At 40.9% G+C, this 21983-nt stretch overlaps 1 protein-coding gene across 1 annotated transcript in view; it reads right to left on the bottom strand.

Annotated features, from left to right (window-relative positions):
• Window positions 1–21983, bottom strand: part of DMGDH (dimethylglycine dehydrogenase) — a 271725-nt gene that overhangs the window by 129495 nt on the left and 120247 nt on the right. The window contains exon 7 of the mRNA XM_053701370.1: window positions 6300–6498. Within this exon, the coding sequence (XP_053557345.1) occupies window positions 6300–6498 (199 nt within the window). The remainder of the gene's footprint in view (window positions 1–6299; window positions 6499–21983) is intronic.

Genomic DNA, 21983 nt, shown 5'->3' with positions numbered 1-21983 from the left:
CAGGTCACCTAAATGGAAGGCACCACGGTTTGCAAAACCTTTCTCCCAAAAATAGCCTCAGAAGAAGTAAAAGTATCAAACTTGTAAAATTTGGTAAAAGTGTGCAGTGAAGACCAAGTCGCTGCCCTACATATCTGATCAACAGAAGCCTCGTTCTTGAAGGCCCATGTGGAAGCCACAGCCCTAGTGGAATGAGCTGTGATTCTTTCGGGAGGCTGCCGTCCGGCAGTCTCGTAAGCCAATCTGATGATGCTTTTAATCCAAAAAGAGAGAGAGGTAGAAGTTGCTTTTTGACCTCTCCTTTTACCGGAATAAACAACAAACAAGGAAGATGTTTGTCTAAAATCCTTTGTAGCTTCTAAATAGAATTTTAGAGCGCGAACAACATCCAAATTGTGCAACAAACGTTCCTTCTTTGAAACTGGTTTCGGACACAGAGAAGGTACGATAATCTCCTGGTTAATGTTTTTGTTAGAAACAACTTTTGGAAGAAAACCAGGTTTAGTACGTAAAACCACCTTATCTGCATGGAACACCAGATAAGGAGGAGAACACTGCAGAGCAGATAATTCTGAAACTCTTCTAGCAGAAGAAATTGCAACTAAAAACAAAACTTTCCAAGATAATAACTTAATATCAACGGAATGTAAGGGTTCAAACGGAACCCCCTGAAGAACTGAAAGAACTAAATTGAGACTCCAAGGAGGAGTCAAAGGTTTGTAAACAGGCTTAATTCTAACCAGAGCCTGAACAAAGGCTTGAACATCTGGCACAGCTGCCAGCTTTTTGTGAAGTAACACAGACAAGGCAGAAATCTGTCCCTTCAGGGAACTTGCAGATAATCCTTTTTCCAATCCTTCTTGAAGGAAGGATAGAATCTTAGGAATCTTAACCTTGTCCCAAGGGAATCCTTTAGATTCACACCAACAGATATATTTTTTCCAAATTTTGTGGTAAATCTTTCTAGTTACAGGCTTTCTGGCCTGAACAAGAGTATCGATAACAGAATCTGAGAACCCTCGTTTCGATAAGATCAAGCGTTCAATCTCCAAGCAGTCAGCTGGAGTGAAACCAGGTTCGGATGTTCGAACGGACCCTGAACAAGAAGGTCTCGTCTCAAAGGTAGCTTCCAAGGTGGAGCCGATGACATATTCACCAGATCTGCATACCAAGTCCTGCGTGGCCACGCAGGAGCTATCAAGATCACCGACGCCCTCTCCTGATTGATCCTGGCTACCAGCCTGGGGATGAGAGGAAACGGCGGGAACACATAAGCTAGTTTGAAGGTCCAAGGTGCTACTAGTGCATCCACTAGAGCCGCCTTGGGATCCCTGGATCTGGACCCGTAGCAAGGAACTTTGAAGTTCTGACGAGAGGCCATCAGATCCATGTCTGGAATGCCCCACAGCTGAGTGACTTGGGCAAAGATTTCCGGATGGAGTTCCCACTCCCCCGGATGCAATGTCTGACGACTCAGAAAATCCGCTTCCCAATTTTCCACTCCTGGGATGTGGATAGCGGACAGGTGGCAGGAGTGAGACTCCGCCCATAGAATGATTTTGGTCACTTCTTCCATCGCTAGGGAACTCCTTGTTCCCCCCTGATGGTTGATGTACGCAACAGTTGTCATGTTGTCTGATTGAAACCGTATGAACTTGGCCCTCGCTAGCTGAGGCCAAGCCTTGAGAGCATTGAATATCGCTCTCAGTTCCAGAATATTTATCGGTAGAAGAGATTCTTCCCGAGACCAAAGACCCTGAGCTTTCAGGGATCCCCAGACCGCGCCCCAGCCCATCAGACTGGCGTCGGTCGTGACAATGACCCACTCTGGTCTGCGGAATGTCATCCCTTGTGACAGGTTGTCCAGGGACAGCCACCAACGGAGTGAGTCTCTGGTCCTCTGATTTACTTGTATCTTCGGAGACAAGTCTGTATAATCCCCATTCCACTGACTGAGCATGCACAGTTGTAATGGTCTTAGATGAATGCGCGCAAAAGGAACTATGTCCATTGCCGCTACCATCAACCCGATCACTTCCATGCACTGAGCTATGGAAGGAAGAGGAACGGAATGAAGTATCCGACAAGAGTCTAGAAGCTTTGTTTTTCTGGCCTCTGTCAGAAATATCCTCATTTCTAAGGAGTCTATTATTGTTCCCAAGAAGGGAACCCTTGTTGACGGAGATAGAGAACTCTTTTCCACGTTCACTTTCCATCCGTGAGATCTGAGAAAGGCCAGGACTATGTCCGTGTGAGCCTTTGCTTGAGGAAGGGACGACGCTTGAATCAGAATGTCGTCCAAATAAGGTACTACAGCAATGCCCCTTGGTCTTAGCACAGCTAGAAGGGACCCTAGTACCTTTGTGAAAATCCTTGGAGCAGTGGCTAATCCGAAAGGAAGCGCCACGAACTGGTAATGCTTGTCCAGGAATGCGAACCTTAGGAACCGATGATGTTCCTTGTGGATAGGAATATGTAGATACGCATCCTTTAAATCCACCGTGGTCATGAATTGACCTTCCTGGATGGAAGGAAGAATAGTTCGAATGGTTTCCATCTTGAACGATGGAACCTTGAGAAACTTGTTTAAGATCTTGAGATCTAAGATTGGTCTGAACGTTCCCTCTTTTTTGGGAACTATGAACAGATTGGAGTAGAACCCCATCCCTTGTTCTCTTAATGGAACAGGATGAATCACTCCCATTTTTAACAGGTCTTCTACACAATGTAAGAATGCCTGTCTTTTTATGTGGTCTGAAGACAACTGAGACCTGTGGAACCTCCCCCTTGGGGGAAGCCCCTTGAATTCCAGAAGATAACCTTGGGAGACTATTTCTAGCGCCCAAGGATCCAGAACATCTCTTGCCCAAGCCTGAGCGAAGAGAGAGAGTCTGCCCCCCACCAGATCCGGTCCCGGATCGGGGGCCAACATTTTATGCTGTCTTGGTAGCAGTGGCAGGTTTCTTGGCCTGCTTTCCCTTGTTCCAGCCTTGCATTGGTCTCCAAGCTGGCTTGGCTTGAGAAGTATTACCCTCTTGCTTAGAGGACGTAGCACTTTGGGCTGGTCCGTTTCTACGAAAGGGACGAAAATTAGGTTTATTTTTTGCCTTGAAAGGCCGATCCTGAGGAAGGGCGTGGCCCTTACCCCCAGTGATATCCGAGATAATCTCTTTCAAGTCAGGGCCAAACAGCGTTTTCCCCTTGAAAGGAATGTTAAGTAGCTTGTTCTTGGAAGACGCATCAGCCGACCAAGATTTCAACCAAAGCGCTCTGCGCGCCACAATAGCAAACCCAGAATTCTTAGCCGCTAACCTAGCCAATTGCAAAGTGGCGTCTAGGGTGAAAGAATTAGCCAATTTGAGAGCATTGATTCTGTCCTTAATCTCCTCATAAGGAGGAGAATCACTGTCGACCGCCTTTATCAGCTCATCGAACCAGAAACATGCGGCTGTAGCGACAGGGACAATGCATGAAATTGGTTGTAGAAGGTAACCCTGCTGAACAAACATCTTTTTAAGCAAACCTTCTAATTTTTTATCCATAGGATCTTTGAAAGCACAACTATCCTCTATGGGTATAGTGGTGCGTTTGTTTAAAGTGGAAACCGCTCCCTCGACCTTGGGGACTGTCTGCCATAAGTCCTTTCTGGGGTCGACCATAGGAAACAATTTTTTAAATATGGGGGGAGGGACGAAAGGAATACCGGGCCTTTCCCATTCTTTATTAACAATGTCCGCCACCCGCTTGGGTATAGGAAAAGCTTCTGGGAGCCCCGGCACCTCTAGGAACTTGTCCATTTTACATAGTTTCTCTGGGATGACCAACTTGTCACAATCATCCAGAGTGGATAATACCTCCTTAAGCAGAATGCGGAGATGTTCCAACTTAAATTTAAATGCAATCACATCAGGTTCAGCTTGTTGAGAAATGTTCCCTGAATCAGTAATTTCTCCCTCAGACAAAACCTCCCTGGCCCCATCAGACTGAGTTAGGGGCCCTTCAGAAATATTAATATCAGCGTCGTCATGCTCTTCAGTATCTAAAACAGAGCAGTCGCGCTTACGCTGATAAGTGTTCATTTTGGCTAAAATGTTTTTGACAGAATTATCCATTACAGCCGTTAATTGTTGCATAGTAAGGAGTATTGGCGCGCTAGATGTACTAGGGGCCTCCTGAGTGGGCAAGACTCGTGTAGACGAAGGAGGGAATGATGCAGTACCATGCTTACTCCCCTCACTTGAGGAATCATCTTGGGCATCATTGTCATTGTCACATAAATCACATTTATTTAAATGAATAGGAATTCTGGCTTCCCCACATTCAGAACACAGTCTATCTGGTAGTTCAGACATGTTAAACAGGCATAAACTTGATAACAAGTACAAAAAACGTTTTAAAATAAAACTGTTACTGTCACTTTAAATTTTAAACTGAACACACTTTATTACTGCAAATGCGAAAAAACATGAAGGAATTGTTCAAAATTTACCAAATTTTCACCACAGTGTCTTAAAGCCTTAAAAGTATTGCACACCAAATTTGGAAGCTTTAACCCTTAAAATAATGGAACCGGAGCCGTTTTGAACTTTAACCCCTTTACAGTCCCTGGTATCTGCTTTGCTGAGACCCAACCAAGCCCCAAGGGGAATACGATACCAAATGACGCCTTCAGAAAGTCTTTTCTAAGTATCAGAGCTCCTCTCACATGCGACTGCATGCCATGCCTCTCAAAAACAAGTGCGCAACACCGGCGCGAAAATGAGGCTCTGCCTATGCTTTGGGAAAGCCCCTAAAGAATAAGGTGTCTAAAACAGTGCCTGCCGATATTATTATATCAAAATACCCAGATAAAATGATTCCTCAAGGCTAAATATGTGTTAATAATCAATCGATTTAGCCCAAAAAAAGTCTACAGTCTTAATAAGCCCTTTTTGAAGCCCTTATTTACAATCGTAATAAACATGGCTTACCGGATCCCAGAGGGAAAATGACAGCTTCCAGCATTACATCGTCTTGTTAGAATGTGTCATACCTCAAGCAGCAAGAGACTGCTCACTGTTCCCCCAACTGAAGTTAATTGCTCTCAACAGTCCTGTGTGGAACAGCCATGGATTTTAGTGACGGTTGCTAAAATCATTTTCCTCATACAAACAGAAATCTTCATCTCTTTTCTGTTTCTGAGTAAATAGTACATACCAGCACTATTTCAAAATAACAAACTCTTGATTGAATAATAAAAACTACAGTTAAACACTAAAAAACTCTAAGCCATCTCCGTGGAGATGTTGCCTGTACAACGGCAAAGAGAATGACTGGGGTAGGCGGAGCCTAGGAGGGATCATGTGACCAGCTTTGCTGGGCTCTTTGCCATTTCCTGTTGGGGAAGAGAATATCCCACAAGTAAGGATGACGCCGTGGACCGGACACACCTATGTTGGAGAAATAGTGATTATTTTATGTAGTCATATTATATGTATTTATCAATACCACTTTCCTATCCCCTCTACTTTTATATTTATACCCAGACTACCTCTAGTTATTTTTGTTACATTACTGTTGAAATAAGTAATGACTAGAGGTGGATAAGGGGTGTAACTACACGGGTCTAAGAAGTCCCACACTTCATCTAACCCCACAATCAGTGGTGTCACTACAGGGGGGCGAAGTGGGTTCCATGATAAACCTGCTTGTTGTCTGGACCTTCTGTGTGCCCCTTGATAAAACGTATATGGAAAGTGTATAGATCTGCCTTCCGGTACAAATGTGGTGGCATGGTTTACAAAATGGCAACCACAGTGTTGCAGTATAGAAAACCTGCCACCATATTTGTACATGAAGTATAGACTAACGAATGTGAAAGGATGACACTCCTATGTGGCTGCAAGCTCAGCTTCCGATGATTATAAGCAGAAAGGGAATTATAGAAATGGGGGGGGGCACAAAAGTATTTGCCCATGGGCCCAGTGAGGTCTAGTTACACCCCAGATGTGGATGCTTGATTTTTGTGTGCTTGAGTGAACACACACACTACAAGGCACTTTGTAGTCGGACATACAGTAGCTAGGTAGTTGAAAGGTAGTGCATAAATACAGGTGTACAATGCTGATGTTGGTAAATTACCTTTATTACTGTATAGAGATGTTCAAAGTATTTGCTACTAATGCAATATTATTTACACATTAAGCTAACAGACCTCATATGTAACACATATATAATAAAATAATAATCACAAATGTAATAGTTTGATTAATACAGTAATAGTTAATACCAAAGAACATTATTATGTTTTATTTACTTACCCAAAGCCAACAGCTACCCAGTAATTTTGCACACCTTGATGGGGTCCAACCATGGGTAGAATATCTGGAGTGTATGTTATTGGTCCGGAAACTATATTGATAATATCAGCCTTTTTTAGGACAGGAACCATCTCCATAGCAGCCTCCACATGCTCCATAATCCGATCTAGATCAGACTCAAACAATTCCTTCCCAAAACCTTCAGAAACAACAGATACAAATAAATGGCAAAATAATGTGCAAAGTAGTCATTTACCAAATTAAAATAAACTGATTTCATTGCAATTACTCAGTAAATGTATCAGTTATTTATATTTATATTGCAAACGTTTTTAGGACAACATTTCAACTATACTTACTTTGTAAAGGAATAATCTAGATTGAATTAAAGGCATAGACACAAACACTTGTCATAAAATGCAATCATTGCTTATAATGCAGCCATTTAATAAAAAAAACAAAAAATAAATAAAAGTGACACCGAAAATGTACATAATGAAATGCAAAGCAAATGTATTGATTGGAATGACCAACAAGATCATGTGTCTAGAATTACAAAATAAAACAAAGAGCCTTATACAGTATGCCCCCAAAACCTCTCATTCCTGTTTGCTGTGAAAGTCCATAAACTAGAAGAGAGCAAAAAGGAAATGGAAAACAGAACTGCAAAGCATGAAAATAATTGCTCATATGAACAACCCTTAGGAGCAACTTTTAGAAAGTTCTGCAATAATTTTGAACCAGGAAGAAAGAAAAACAGAAAAAAATATCCATATCCATCCTGTAATTGGAAACTTGAGATTTTACAAATATTTAGGCAGTAGATGCTGAAATAAAACACAAGTATTAAGAGCGTCAAGGGTGGGAAAATAAGTATTTAATAAGATCTAGATTATTCCAGTCTACAGGCTCATATTTTTACGTTTTTAAGCAAAAAACATAATTTATGTAAGAACTTACTTGATAAATTAATTTCTTTCATTTTGGCAAGAGTCCATGAGCAAGTGACGTATGGGATATACAATCCTACCAGGAGGGGCAAAGTTTCCCAAACCTCAAAATGCCTATAAATACACCCCTCACCACACCCACAATTCAGTTTAACGAATAGCCAAGTAGTGGGGTGATAAAATAAGGAGTAAAAAGCATACAAAAAGAGGAACTGGAAATAATTGTGCTTTATACAAAAATCCTAACCACCATAAAAAAGGGTGGACCTCATGGACTCTTGCCAATATGAAAGAAATTAATTTATCAGGTAAGTTCTACCATAAAATTATGTTTTCTTTCATGTTATTGGTAAGAGTCCATGAGCTAGTGACGTATGGGATAGAAATACCCAAGACCACAGAAGAGTCACTAGAAAGGGAGGGATAAAATAAAAACAGCTATTTCCGCTGAAAAAATTAAATCCACAAAAAAATAAGTCTTTCTTATAAATTTCACATAAATTTCAAGAAAAAAACTTAAATCATAAGCAGAAGAATCAAACCGAGACAGCTGCCTGAAGAACTTTTCTACCAAAGACTGCTTCAGAAGAAGCAAATACATCAAAATGGTAAAAATTTGAAAATGTATGCAAAGAAGACCAAGTTGCTCCTTTGCAAATCTGATCAACGGAAGCTTCATTCTTAAAAGCCCAAGAAGTGGCGACTGATCAAGTAGAATGAGCTGTAATTCTCTGAGGCGGAGACTGTCCTGCCTCTAAATAAGCCTTGTGAATCAAAAGCTTTAACCAAGATGCCAAAGAAATGGCAGAGGCAAAAGATCTTTCAAGAGTATTCTTGGGATTAGGACACAAAAAAGGAACAACAATTTCCCTACTAATGTTGTTAGAATTCACAATCTTAGGAAGAAATTTAAACGAAGTCCGCAAAACAGCCTTATCCTGATGGAAGACTCAGAAGAGAGAGCAGACAATTCAGAAACTCTTCTAGCTGAAGAGATAGCCAAAAGAAACAACACTTTCCAAGAAAGTAGTTTAATATACAAAGAATGCATAGGCTCAAAAGGAGGAGCATGCAAAGCCTTCAAAACCTAATTAAGATTCCAAGGAGGAGAGATTGATTTAACAACAGGCTTGATATGAACCAAAGCCTGAACAAAACAGTGAATATCAGGAAGTTTAGCAATCTTTCTATGAAATAAAACAGAAAGAGCAGAGATTTGTCCCTTCAAGGTACTTGCAGACAAACCTTTATCCAAAGCATCCTGAAGAAGCTGTAAAATTCTAAAAGAATGCCAAGAGAATTTAAGAGAAAAACAACATGAAATATAGGTTTTCCAAACCCGATAATAAATTTTCCTTGCAACAGACTACGAACCTGTAGCATAGTATTATTCACTGAGTCAGAGAAACCTCTATGAATAAGTACTAAGTGTTCAATTTCCATACCTTCAAATTTAGTGATTTGAGATCCTGATGGAAAAATGACAAGATCCGCATACCAAAACCTGTGAGGCCATGCTGGTGCTATCAGAAACACATGCGACTGTTCCAATATGATCTTGGAGATCACCCTTGGAAGAAGAACTAGAGGCGGAAAAATGTAAGCAGGTTTGTAAAACCAAGTAACTGCCAACGCATCCACTATCTCCACCTGAGGATCCCTGGACCTGGAAATGTTCCTGGGAAGCTTCTTGTTTAGATGGGAAGCCATCAGATCTTTTTCGCGAAGACCCCACATCTGTACAATCTGACAAAATCCATCTGGGTGGAGAGACCACTCCCCTGGATGTAAAGACTGACGACTGAGATAATCCGCTTCCCAATTGTCTACACCTAGGATATGTATCGCAGAAATTAGACAGGAGTTGGATTCCGCCCTAGAAAGTATTCAAGATACTTCTTTCATTGCTAAAGGACTACTAGTCCCCCCTTGATGATTGACATATGCCACAGTTGTGATATTGTCTGTCTAAAAACGAATGAATAATTCTCTCTTTAATAGCGGCCAAGCCTGAAGAGCCCTGAAAATAGCACAGAGTTCTAAAATATTGATTGGTAACCTCGCCTCTTGATGATTCCAAACTCCTTGTGCTGTCAGAGACCCCCAGACAGCTCCCCAACCTGTGAAACTTGCATCTGTTGAAATCACAGTCCAGACAGGACGAACAAAAGAGGCCCCTTGAATAATCCAATGATGGACTAACCACCAGGACAGAGAGAGTTGAATGTTGGGATTTAACTATATTAACTGTGATATCCGAGTATAATCCCTGCACCATTGATAAAGCATGCAAAGCTGCAGAGGTCTCATATGAAAATGAGCAGTCATGAGACCTAAAACTTCCATGCACATAGCCACTGAAGGGAATGATTGAAACTGAAGGTTTCGACAGGCAGAAACCAATTTCATTCGTCTCTTGTCTGTTAAAGACACAGTCATGGACACTGAATCTATCTGGAAACATAAAAAGGTGACCCTTGTCTGAGGAATCAAGAAACTCTTTGGTAAATTGATCCTCCAACCATGTCTTTGAAGAAACAACACAAGTTGATTCGTGTGAGACTCTGCTAAATGAAAAGACTGAGCCAGTACCAAGATATCATCCAAATAAGGAAACACCGCAATACCCTGCTCTCTGATTATAGATAGAAGGGCACCGAGAACCTTCAAAAAGATTCTTGGAGCTGTTGCTAGGCCAAATGGAAGAGCAAAAAACTGGTAATGCTTGTCTAGAAAAGAGAATCTCAGAAACCGATAGTGGGCTGGATGAATCGGAATATGAAGATACGCATCCTGACCTTGCTGAAAAAAAAAGGTAGAATAGTCCTTATAGTCACCATCTTGAAAGTTGGGACTCTTACAAAATGATTAAAAAACTTTAGATACAGAACTGGTCTGAAAGAATTTTCCTTCTTCGGGACAATGAATAGATTTAAATAAAAACCCAGACCCTGTTCCAGAATTGGAACTGGTACAATCAATCCTGAAAGCTCCAGATCTGAAACACACTTCAGAAAAGCCTGAACTTTCACAGGATTTGTTGGAACATGAGAAAGAAAAAAAATCTTCTCACAGGAGGTCTTATTCTGAAACCTATTTGATACCCCTGAGAGACAATAATCCGAATCCAATGATTCTGAATGGAACCTGCCCAAACATCTTGAAATAATTTCAATCTGCCCCCCACCACCAGAACTGGATCGAGGGCTGCATCTTCATGCAGTCTTAGGGGTTGGCTTTGGTTTTTTGCAAGGCTTGCATTTATTCCAACTCGAGGAAGGCTTCCAATTGGAGCCAGAGTCTTTAGGGGAAGGAGTGGTTTTCTGTTCTCTATTCTGACGACAGGAATGAAACCGATTAGAAGCTTTAGATTTGCCTTTAGACTTTTTATCTTGAGGCAAAAAAACTCCCTTCCCCCCAGTAATGCAAATCAGAGTCTTTTTCCCGTTGTGCTAAGCTATCCAACCAAAAAGTTGATGCAGCCGCAACATCAGCCATAGAAATGGCAAGTCTGAGCATATAGCCAGAATGCAAATAAGCTTTCCTTAGATAAGATTCAGTCTTCCTATCTAAAGGATCCTTAAAATAGGTACTATCTTCCATAGGAATAGTAGTACGTTTAGCAAGAGTAGAAATAGCCCCATCAACCTTAGGAACTTTTTTCCAAAACTCTAAATTTAGCCACTGGCAAAGGATACAACTTTTTAAATCTTGAAAAAGGAACAAAAGAAATAAAAGGCTTAAACCATTCATTAGCAATCACATCAGAAATAGCATCAGGAACAGGAAAACCTCAGGAGTAGTCACAGGAGGTTTAGAGACAGAATTTAAACGTTTTCTGGATTTTTTTATCAAGAGGACCAAACTCCTCAATATCAAAAATTATTAACACTTCTTTTAACAAAGAACGAATATACTCAATCTTAAAAAGCTAAGATGATTTATCAGTATCAATATCTGAAGTAGGATCTTCTGAGTCAGAGAGATCCTCACCAGAGGAGGATATATCAGTATGTTGCCGGTCATTACAAATTTAATCAGTATTATGAGAAGTTTTAAAAGACCTTTTACGTTTATTTGAAGGCGGTATAGCAGCCATAGCCTTCTGTATCGCTTCAGCAATATAATTTTTTATATCAACAGGGATATCATGTACTTTAGATGTTGAAGGAACAACGGATACTGTACTAGCACTAACAGAAACCTTTTCTGCATGCAAAAGCTTATCATGACAACTGTTACATACTACAGCTGGAGATATAATCTCCACTAGTTTACAACAGATACACTTGGCTTTGGTAGAACTGTGTTCAGGCAGCATGGTTCCTACAGCAGCTCCTGAGACAGGATCAGATTGAGATATTTTGTAAAATGTAAAAAAGAAAAAAATAGCATTAAACAGAAATATCTTATTTTCACATATAGCAGTTTCAGGAATGAGAAAAAAATGTAAATGCTAAAATTGGCAAAAAAAGAAAATAGCATAGCCCTCTGAGCATAAAGAAGGCAAAGAGCATATAGGAAGTGAGGTAAAATAAAACTAATCTTTTTGGTGCCAAGTATGACGCACAACGCAAAAGGAAGTTGAGAATTTTTTGTTGGCGCCAACAAACATCCCGAAATGATGTAACTTGCGTCATAAACACGATTTTGCACTAAACAACCTAGCGACAACTAAGACGCAGGAAATTAAGAACTTGCGCCATGACAGACGCACATTCACGCCCCAAAAATTTCTCGCGCCAAGAATGACGCAATAAATAACAGCATTTTGCGCCCTCGTGAGCCTAATTTGCCCGCAAGTTTCCAAGAAAAAAATAAGTCAAATTGAAAAAAAGACTATACCCCAGGTAAAACAAACTTCCTAAAACATGATTACCATAATGAAACTGCTGGACTGCAAAGGGAAATACACATAAACCTGACTCATGGCAAATATAAGTAAAATACATAAAGTGCCAAACCATAGCCGAGAGTGTCTTAAATAATGATACATACTTACCGAAAGACACCTATCCACATATAGCAGACAGCCAAACCAGTACTGAAAGCTATCAGCAGAGGTAATAGTATATAAGAGTATATCGTCGATCTGAAAAGGGAGGTAGGAGATGAATCACTACGACCGATAACAGAGAACCCTTGAAAAGATTTCCTGTGAGGAAAACCAAATAGGCGATACTCTCTTCACATCCCTCTGACTAATACTCTGAGAGGAATTGGGCTTCAGAATGCTTAGAAGCGCTTATCACAGAAGAAATCATAAAAATCAAGCACAAAACTTACTTCACCACCTCCATAGGAGGCAAAGTTTGTAAAACTGAATTGTGGGTGTGATGAGGGGTATATTTATAGGCATTTTGAGGTTTTGGAAATGTTGCCCCTCCTGGTATGATTGTATATCTCATACGTCACTAGCTCATGGACTCTTGCCAATTACATGAAAGAAATTAAAGGGACACTGAACCCAAATTTTATCTTTCATGATTCAGATAGAGCATGCAATTTTAAGCAACTTTCTAATTTACTCCTATTATATATTTTTCTTCATTCTTTTGCTATCTTTATTTGAAAAGCAAGAATGAAAGTTTAGAAGTTGGACCATTTTTGGTTCACAACCTGGGTTTTGCTTGCTGATTGGTGGCTTAATACTGTCCAGGGTGCTCAACCAAAAATTGGCTTAGCTTAGATGTCTTGTTTCTCAAATAAAGAGAGCAAGAGAACGAAGAAAAATTGATAATAGGAGTAAATTAAGAAAGTTGCTTAAAATGTCATGCTCTATCTGAATCATGAAAGAAAAACTTTGGGTTTAGTATCCCTTTAGGTTCACCAAATCAGATTCAAAGTCATTGGCTTAGACTTATGAAGTTACAAAGGGGTGTTTTTTTATTAAAGGTGAGATCATGTTAAAAATTTGTTGAGCATCAATTCACATATTTTCCAGCATTGCTCGTTCCTGCCATTAACATCTAAAGCCCAATACAGGATCTCTCACACATCAAACTAGAACCACTGGCAATGCTGCAAAACAATAATTACAATTGCAACACTTAGGAAACACGCCTGCAAAACAGTTCAGATAAATGTTTGTGATTGTAAAATATTTTCATTTCTGTTTTATAAGGTTAAAGGTTGTTGGATAGAACAAAAGGGATGTGGTCATGATTTAATAACTACACCTCAGCCCAGCATGCAGGATTCATAATGAGTCTATTGCCCTTAACTCATATTGCGGTCATGTCTCACTAATTCAAACCTGACACGGTTTTGGCATTTATTTGCATATGTTAGAGAGTATTTTATAGAGGGAGCTTTTTTACTTTAATTATTTGGTTTGCAAGGGTTTGTGGTGCCCCTTGTACCTTTCACAGTGGAACTTGTTAAGTGCAGAGAAATGAATGGTTAAGAGATATATGTGGCTCCATTGACTATAATGGAGTTAGCGCACAACATAGGGGCAGCAGCAGAGCCATTGATGGAGCGAGTCAAAAATATAGGAACAGCTCCTGCTTCACACATCATCTACATATCTTGAAAGTATATTATATATATATATATATATATATATATATATATATATATATATATATATATATATTATATATATATATACATACATACATATATACACACATATACATAATTACCAGTATATATAAGTTTTTTTTTAGAGAAAGTTTTTAGATGTACTGGAAAAATTAAATCTGAAAATTGAGTTTGAAATGGAAAAAGAAAGGTAGTCTATGTAACCAAAGTTACAATGCTGTAAATGGTGAGTGTATGGGCTATACAGTTAGTGTTTTTTGTTTTTCTTTACGAATTATGGATGCAAGCCCCAAGGCAGAACATGCTGTAAGCTGAGATGCCATCACAGAAAATTCAACGTCTGCAAAAAGAATGGGACACCCACATTTACTGTGCATCGCTGCTTCATATCAGGATATTTTCTTTAAACGGTGCTGTGTTCTGGCTGTACTGTGTACGTTTTCCTTAACACAATGCAGCCAGAGCGAAGCACTGTTTGAAGAGAACAGTCAAATACTGAGAAGCACAGCAAAGCGGCAGTTCATTGATTGTTGATATTGCCAGAGAAAGTGAAAGAACTTCTGCCTCTGGGGATGCCAGCAGACTGGAATAGAGGAGTTTGGTTTTTGTCATGAATACTTCATGATTTAGATGCTAAAAGGTTAATTTTCTGTAGCTTGTGTGCTAATAACATTTTTTTTTCCAGAAGGAATGTGCTGTGTATGTTTTCCCTTTAATAAGCCAGGGCCCCCCTAATAAATAAGCTTGTAAGATGCACAAGAGAGAATTTTATTGCCACAATCTGTCAGCACAGAGAATGATGGAACACAGGCCTTTATCCAGGAACAAACATGGGGTCATTGACAAGACAACCAGCCTTGCAAATTAGTGCTTTTATAAGTATTAATGCCTCAGAAACATAAAGAATGCAATATATATGGAGTTTGGTATCAAAATACTCCTCACAACATCACTAAGGGATTGCCTTTCTGTGTATATGAAATAGATGTACATAACAGAAGTTATAAGGTGTTCTATAATTTCAGCCAAAGATGCTGAGCTTTATGACCCACCATAAAAGAGAGGGGTGGATATTTCCCTAGCCCCCTCTGCAAGGTCAAGCAATTTGATATCATGGAAACAAGTATAAAATTTTGTGTTTAACAAATTAAACTTTTCATTCTTCATGGGAGGCTGTACATTACAGAGTGAGTGACCATTTTTTTCTGCCATCTCCCTAGCGCAGATACCCAAGATAGGAAAGTATAAGGTTTTCTGTTATTTTTATTTTTTATTTTAAAGCTGTTTGCTTGTGTATAATTTTATTTGTTAATATCTTTTTATTAATAATGCACTGTGCATAATGTTTCGCATAATAAATCATTCATGTATTAAGATTTTGCCTTTGTCTAATATTTGAACCACGTTACTGAAATAGACTGGTAGTACTAAGACTGTGTTTTTTAACTTTAAGACTGTGGAATTTAACTTGTTAGCTTGGGTTTTCCTTAAGCTTTCCCAAATAATATAATCTTAAATGGTGGCAGCTTAGAGATAGTTTTAGTTTAGTTTGGGTAGCAATAAATAGCAATTTGGGCATTTTTTCTAAGTCTAGGACAGACTAGAGAGTGTTGTTAACCCTCACACCCACTGAACTAAGTCACAGGCATGCCTGGAGTGGCTGGGCTGTGACAGATTAGTGAAAGTGGAAAGGGTCTGTTAACCCTTTCTGTGCCAAACAAGTGAATGGCACAGGGTTGGTTAACCCTGGTTGTCACAGTTTTGTACTCCCTTAAGAGTTTCCTTAATTTAGGATTGTAATAGCCAATTTATATAAGCTGTTACAGATTCTTATTACACTTTAACCTCTGAAAGAGACTGAAGGTTCTCCTGTGTATGAGGCATGGAAACTATTACACTTTCAAATACAAACATCTTAATATTGTTTTTTTATACTTGAAGTATGAAAAAACACTAAGGGCTAGATTACGAGTGGCACGCTAACTCTTGCGTGCAAGCGATAAGGGGTTTATTGCAAGTATTACAAGTTGAAAGTAAATGCGTTCGCTTGAACGCAATTGAATTTAAATGCGCATCGGGATAGCACTATTTCCGAGCTCTGGTTAACTGTTACGCAGGTCCAAAAAAAAAAATTGCATAAAAGTTTTAAGGGCTCAAAGATATGAGGTCTATGCTTGTTTTAAGAGCTAGAGTCTCCATATTTGCTGTGCAATACTTTCTAAGCATTAAGACACTGGGGTCCAAATTTCAGAAAAATCGGATATTGCCTTCATAGTTTTTTGAACATTCAGAAATAAATGTGTCATTTTATTATTTAAAGAGACAGTAACGTTTTTGTTTAAAATCGTTTTTATTGCATTGTTTGCCTGCCTAAATCTGTTTAACATGTCTGTTCCATCAGATAACCTATGTTCTGTGTGTATAGAGACAAATGTGGTTCCCCCTTCGAGTGTTTGTGATAATTGCGCCATAGCGTCCAAACAAAATCAGGACAGCTCTGTTATTTTTCATAATGTTGCCCAAGATGATTTATCTAATGAAGGTAGTGGGGATGAAGGTAGTGGGGATAGCTCTACATCCTCTCCTTCTGTGTCTACACCAGCTTTGCCCGCGCAGGCGACACCTAGCGCGCCAGTGCTTATTTCTATGCAACAATTATCAGCAGTAGTGGATAATTCTATAGCAAATCTTTTATCCAAACTGCGTGATTGTTCAGTTTTAAATACAGATAAAAAGGATGAACAATCAGACGCTGACAATGCCTTATCTATTTTACCCTCACATCAATCGGAATTGGCTGTGAGGGAAGGGCTGTCTGAGGGTGAAATTTCAGACTCAGGAAAAATTTCTCAACAGGCAGAACCTGATCTAGTGGCATTTAAGTTTAAGCTAGAACATCTCCGCGCTTTGCTTAAGGAGGTATTAGCTACTCTGGATGACTGTGATTCCATGGTAGTACCAGAGAAGTTGTGCAAATTGGACAAATTTTTAGAGGTCCCAGTGCATGACGACGCTTTTCCAATACCTAAGAGGGTAGCGAACATAGTGGAAAAGGAGTGGGAGAAGCCAGGTGTACCCTTTGCCCCACCTCCTATATTTAAGAAAATGTTTCCCATAGTAGACCCTAGAAGGGACGCATGGCAAATGGTCCCGAAGGTTGAGGGAGCTGTTTCAACACTAGCGAAGCGCACAACTATTCCTATAGAGGACAGCTGCGCTTTCAAAGATCCTATGGATAAAAAATTGGAAGGATTGCTTAAAAAGATTTTTGTTCAGCAAGGGTTCATCCTTCAACCAGCTACGTGTGTTATTACTGTCACTTCAGCGGCGTCCTTTTGGTTCGAAGAACTAGAAAGGTCGCTCCAGAAAGAGACTTCCTATGAAGAAGTCATGGACAGAATTCACGCATTAAAGTTAGCTAATTCCTTTATATTGGATGCCGCCTTTCAAATAACGAAATTGGCGGCGAAAAACTCAGGTTTTGCTATAGTAGCGCGGAGGGCGCTTTGGCTAAAATCCTGGTCGGCAGACGTGTCGTCCAAGACTAAGTTACTGAGTATTCCTTTCAAGGGTAATACCCTTTTTGGGCCGGAATTGAAGGAAATTATTTCAGACATCACTGGGGGTAAGGGCCATGCCCTCCCACAGGATAGGCCTTTTAAGGCTAAGAACAAGTCTAATTTTCGTTCCTTTCGCAATTTCAGGAACGGACCGGCTAATAACTCCACTGCCGCTAGACAAGAAGGTAACGCGGCCCAGCCCAAACCCGCTTGGAAGCCCATGCAAGGCTGGAACAAGGGTAAACAAACCAAGAAACCTGCTGCTGCTACCAAGACAGCATGAAGGGGTAGCCCCCGATCCGGGACCGGATCTGGTAGGGGGCAGACTATCTCTCTTCGCTCAGGCTTGGGCAAGAGATGTTCTGGATCCCTGGGCACTAGAGATAGTTTCCAAGGGATACCTGTTAGAATTCAAGGGACTTCCTCCAAAGGGAAGGTTCCACCTGTCTCGCTTATCTTCAGACCAGATAAAGAAACAGGCATTCTTACATTGTGTAAGAGACCTATCAAAGATGGGAGTGATAAACCCAGTCCCCTCCGGGGAACAAGGTCTACGGTTTTACTCAAACCTGTTTGTGGTTCCCAAAAAAGAGGGAACTTTCAGGCCAATTCTGGATTTAAAGATATTAAACAAGTTCCTCAGAGTTCCATCCTTCAAGATGGACACCATTCGGACAATCTTACCAACAATCCAGCAGGGTCAATTTTTGACTACCGTGGATCTGAAGGATGCGTATCTGCATATCCCAATCCACAAATCTCATCATCAGTTCCTGAGGTTCGCCTTTCTGGACAAACATTACCAGTTTGTGGCTCTTCCATTCGGTTTAGCCACCGCTCCCAGAATCTTCACAAAGGTGCTAGGGTCTCTTCTAGCAGTCCTAAGACTGAGGGGCATCGCTGTAGCACCTTATCTAGACGACATCCTAATCCAAGCGTCGTCTCTTTCCAAAGCGAGGGCTCATACAGACATTGTGTTGGCTTTTCTCAGATCTCACGGGTGGAAAGTGAACATAGAAAAAAGTTCACTGTCACCGTCCACAAGGGTTCCTTTTCTGGGAACAATAATAGATTCTGTGGAAATGAAGATCTTTCTCACAGACGTCAGAAAGACAAAGCTTCTAAAAGCTTGTTGAGTTCTTAGCTCAATGCATGGAAGTAATAGGACTAATGGTCGCAGCAATGGATGTGGTTCCTTTTGCTCGAATTCATCTAAGACCATTACAGCTGTGCATGCTCAATCAGTGGAATGGGGACTATACAGACTTGTCTCCCCAAATTCAAGTAGACCAGGTAACCAGGGACTCACTTCTCTGGTGGTTGACCCAGGATCACCTGTCTCAGGGAATGAGTTTCCGCAGACCGGAGTGGGTCATCGTCACGACCGACGCCAGCCTCTTGGGGTGGGGCGCGGTCTGGGACTCTCTGAAAGCTCAGGGCCTATGGTCGCGGGAAGAGTCGCTTCTCCCGATAAACATTTTGGAACTAAGAGCTATATTCAATGCGCTCCTGGCTTGGCCTCAGCTGGCGGAAGCCAGGTTCATAAGATTTCAGTCGGACAACATAACGACTGTTGCGTACATCAATCATCAGGGGGGAACAAAGAGTTCCCTAGCGATGAAGGAAGTAACCAAGATAATCCAATGGGCAGAGAATCACTCCTGCCATCTATCTGCTATTCACATCCCAGGAGTAGACAACTGGGAGGCGGACTATTTGAGTCGTCAGACTTTCCATCCGGGGGAGTGGGAACTCCATCCGGAGGTCTTTGCTCAGTTAACCCAATTATGGGGCATTCCAGACATGGATCTAATGGCGTCCCGTCAGAACTTCAAGATTCCTTGCTACGGGTCCAGATCCAGGGATCCCAAGGCGACTCTAGTGGACGCATTAGTGGCGCCTTGGTCGTTCAACCTAGCATATGTGTTTCCACCGTTTCCTCTCCTCCCCAGGCTCATAGCCAGGATCAAACAGGAGAAGGCCTCGGTGATTCTGATAGCTCCTGCGTGGCCACGCAGGACTTGGTATGCAGACCTGGTGAATATGTCATCGGCTCCACCATGGAAGCTACCTTTGAGACAGGACCTTCTAGTACAAGGTCCATTCGAACATCCCAATCTAGTTTCTCTGCAGCTGACTGCTTGGAAATTGAACGCTTGATTTTATCCAAGCGTGGGTTTTCAAATTCTGTGATTGATACTCTGGTCCAAGCCAGAAAACCTGTGACTAGAAGGATTTACCATAAAATATGGAAAAAATATATCTGTTGGTGTGAATCCAAAGGATTCTCCTGGAGTAAGATTAAAATTCCAAAGATTCTCTCCTTTCTCCAAGAAGGTTTGGATAAAGGATTGTCAGCTAGTTCTCCAAAAGGACAGATTTCTGCATTATCCGTCTTGTTGCACAAACGACTGGCAGCTTTGCCAGATGTACAAGCTTTTGTTCAGGCTTTGGTTAGAATCAAGCCTGTTTACAGACCCATGACTCCTCCTTGGAGTCTAAATTTAGTTCTTTCAGTTCTTCAAGGGGTTCCGTCTGAACCTTTACATTCCATAGATATTAAGTTACTATCTTGGAAAGTTCTGTTTTTGGTTGCTATTTCTTCTGCTAGAAGAGTTTCTGAATTATCTGCTTTGCAGTGTGATCCACCCTATCTGGTGTTCCATTCAGATAAGGTTGTTTTGCGTACTAAGCCTGGTTTTCTTCCAAAAGTTGTTTCCAACGAGAACATCAAACAGGAAATAGTTGTTCTTTCTTTGTGTCCGAATCCAGTTTCAAAGAAGGAACGTTTATTACACAATTTAGATGTTGTTCGTGCTTTAAAGTTCTATTTAGAAGCAACAAAAGATTTTAGACAAACCTCATCCTTGTTTGTCGTTTACGTAAGAGGAGAGGTCAAAAAGCTACTGCTACCTCTCTCTCTTTCTGGCTGAAAAGCATTATCCGCTTGGCTTATGAGACTGCCGGACGGCAGCCTCTTGACCGTATCACAGCTCACTCTACTAGGGCTGTGACTTCCACATGGGCCTATAAGAACAAGGCTTCTGTTGACCAGATATGTAAGGCAGCGACTTGGTCTTCTCTGCACATTTTTGCCAAATTCTACAAATTTGATATTTTTGCTTCTTCTGAGGCTGTTTTTGGGAGAAAGGTTTTGCAAGCCGTGGTGCCTTCTGTTTAGGTAACCTGATTTGCTCCCTCCCTTCATCCGTGTCCTAAAGCTTTGGTATTGGTTCCCACAAGTAATGGATGACGCCGTGGACCGGACACACCAATGTTGGAGAAAACAGAATTTATGCTTACCTGATAAATTACTTTCTCCAACGGTGTGTCCGGTCCACGGCCCGCCCTGGTTTTTTTAATCAGGTTGAAAACATTTTTCTTTATACACTACAGTCACCACGGCACCCTATAGTTTCTCCTTTTCCTCCTAACTGTCGGTCGAATGACTGGGGGGCGGAGCCAGAGGGGGAGCTATATGGACAGCTCTTGCTGTGTGCTCTCCTTGCCTTTCCCTGTGGGGGAGAACATTTCCCACAAGTAATGGATGACGCCGTGGACCGGACACACCGTTGGAGAAAGTAATTTATCAGGTAAGCATAAATTCTGTTTTTGTGCTTTCTTCCATTTTCACCCACACATGGTGATATCCTAACACTGAGGACAGCACAAGTGGGTGAGATTGTTCTGGCATACTCTGGAGGACCGAACAAACCAACTTACACAGAAAACATAATTTATGCTTACCTGATAAATTTATTTCTCTTGTAGTGTATCCAGTCCACGGATCATCCATTACTTGTGGGATATTCTCCTTCCCAACAGGAAGTTGCAAGAGGATCACCCACAGCAGAGCTGCTATATAGCTCCTCCCCTCACTGCCATATCCAGTCATTCGACCGAAACAAGCCGAGAAAGGAGAAACCATAGGGTGCAGTGGTGACTGTAGTTTAATTAAAATTTAGACCTGCCTTAAAAAGGACAGGGCGGGCCGTGGACTGGATACACTACAAGAGAAATAAATTTATCAGGTAAGCATAAATTATGTTTTCTCTTGTTAAGTGTATCCAGTCCACGGATCATCCATTACTTGTGGGATACCAATACCAAAGCTAAAGTATACGGATGATGGGAGGTACAAGGCAGGAACTTAAACGGAAGGAACCACTGCCTGTAGAACCTTTCTCCCAAAAACAGCCTCTGAAGAAGCAAAAGTATCAAATTTGTAAAATTTTGAAAAGGTATGAAGCGAAGACCAAGTCGCAGCCTTGCAAATCTGTTCAACAGAAGCCTCATTTTTAAAGGCCCAGGTGGAAGCCACAGCTCTAGTAGAATGAGCTGTAATTCTTTCAGGGGGCTGCTGTCCAGCAGTCTCATAGGCTAAATGGATTATACTCTGAAGCCAAAAGGAAAGAGAGGTTGCGGAGGCCTTTTGACCTCTCCTCTGTCCAGAGTAAACAACAAACAGGCTAGATGTTTGACGAAAATCTTTAGTAGCTTGTAAGTAAAACTTCAAGGCACGGACTACGTCTAGATTATGCAAAAGACGTTCCTTCTTTGAAGAAGGATTAGGACACAATGATGGAACAACAATCTCTTGATTGATATTCTTGTTAGAAACCACCTTG

This window comes from Bombina bombina, chromosome 2 (assembly GCF_027579735.1).
Source record: "Bombina bombina isolate aBomBom1 chromosome 2, aBomBom1.pri, whole genome shotgun sequence".
Classification (NCBI taxonomy): domain Eukaryota; kingdom Metazoa; phylum Chordata; class Amphibia; order Anura; family Bombinatoridae; genus Bombina; species Bombina bombina.
The sequence above is the reverse complement of the archived record's forward strand: the minus strand, read 5'-3'. Positions and strand labels throughout refer to the sequence as shown.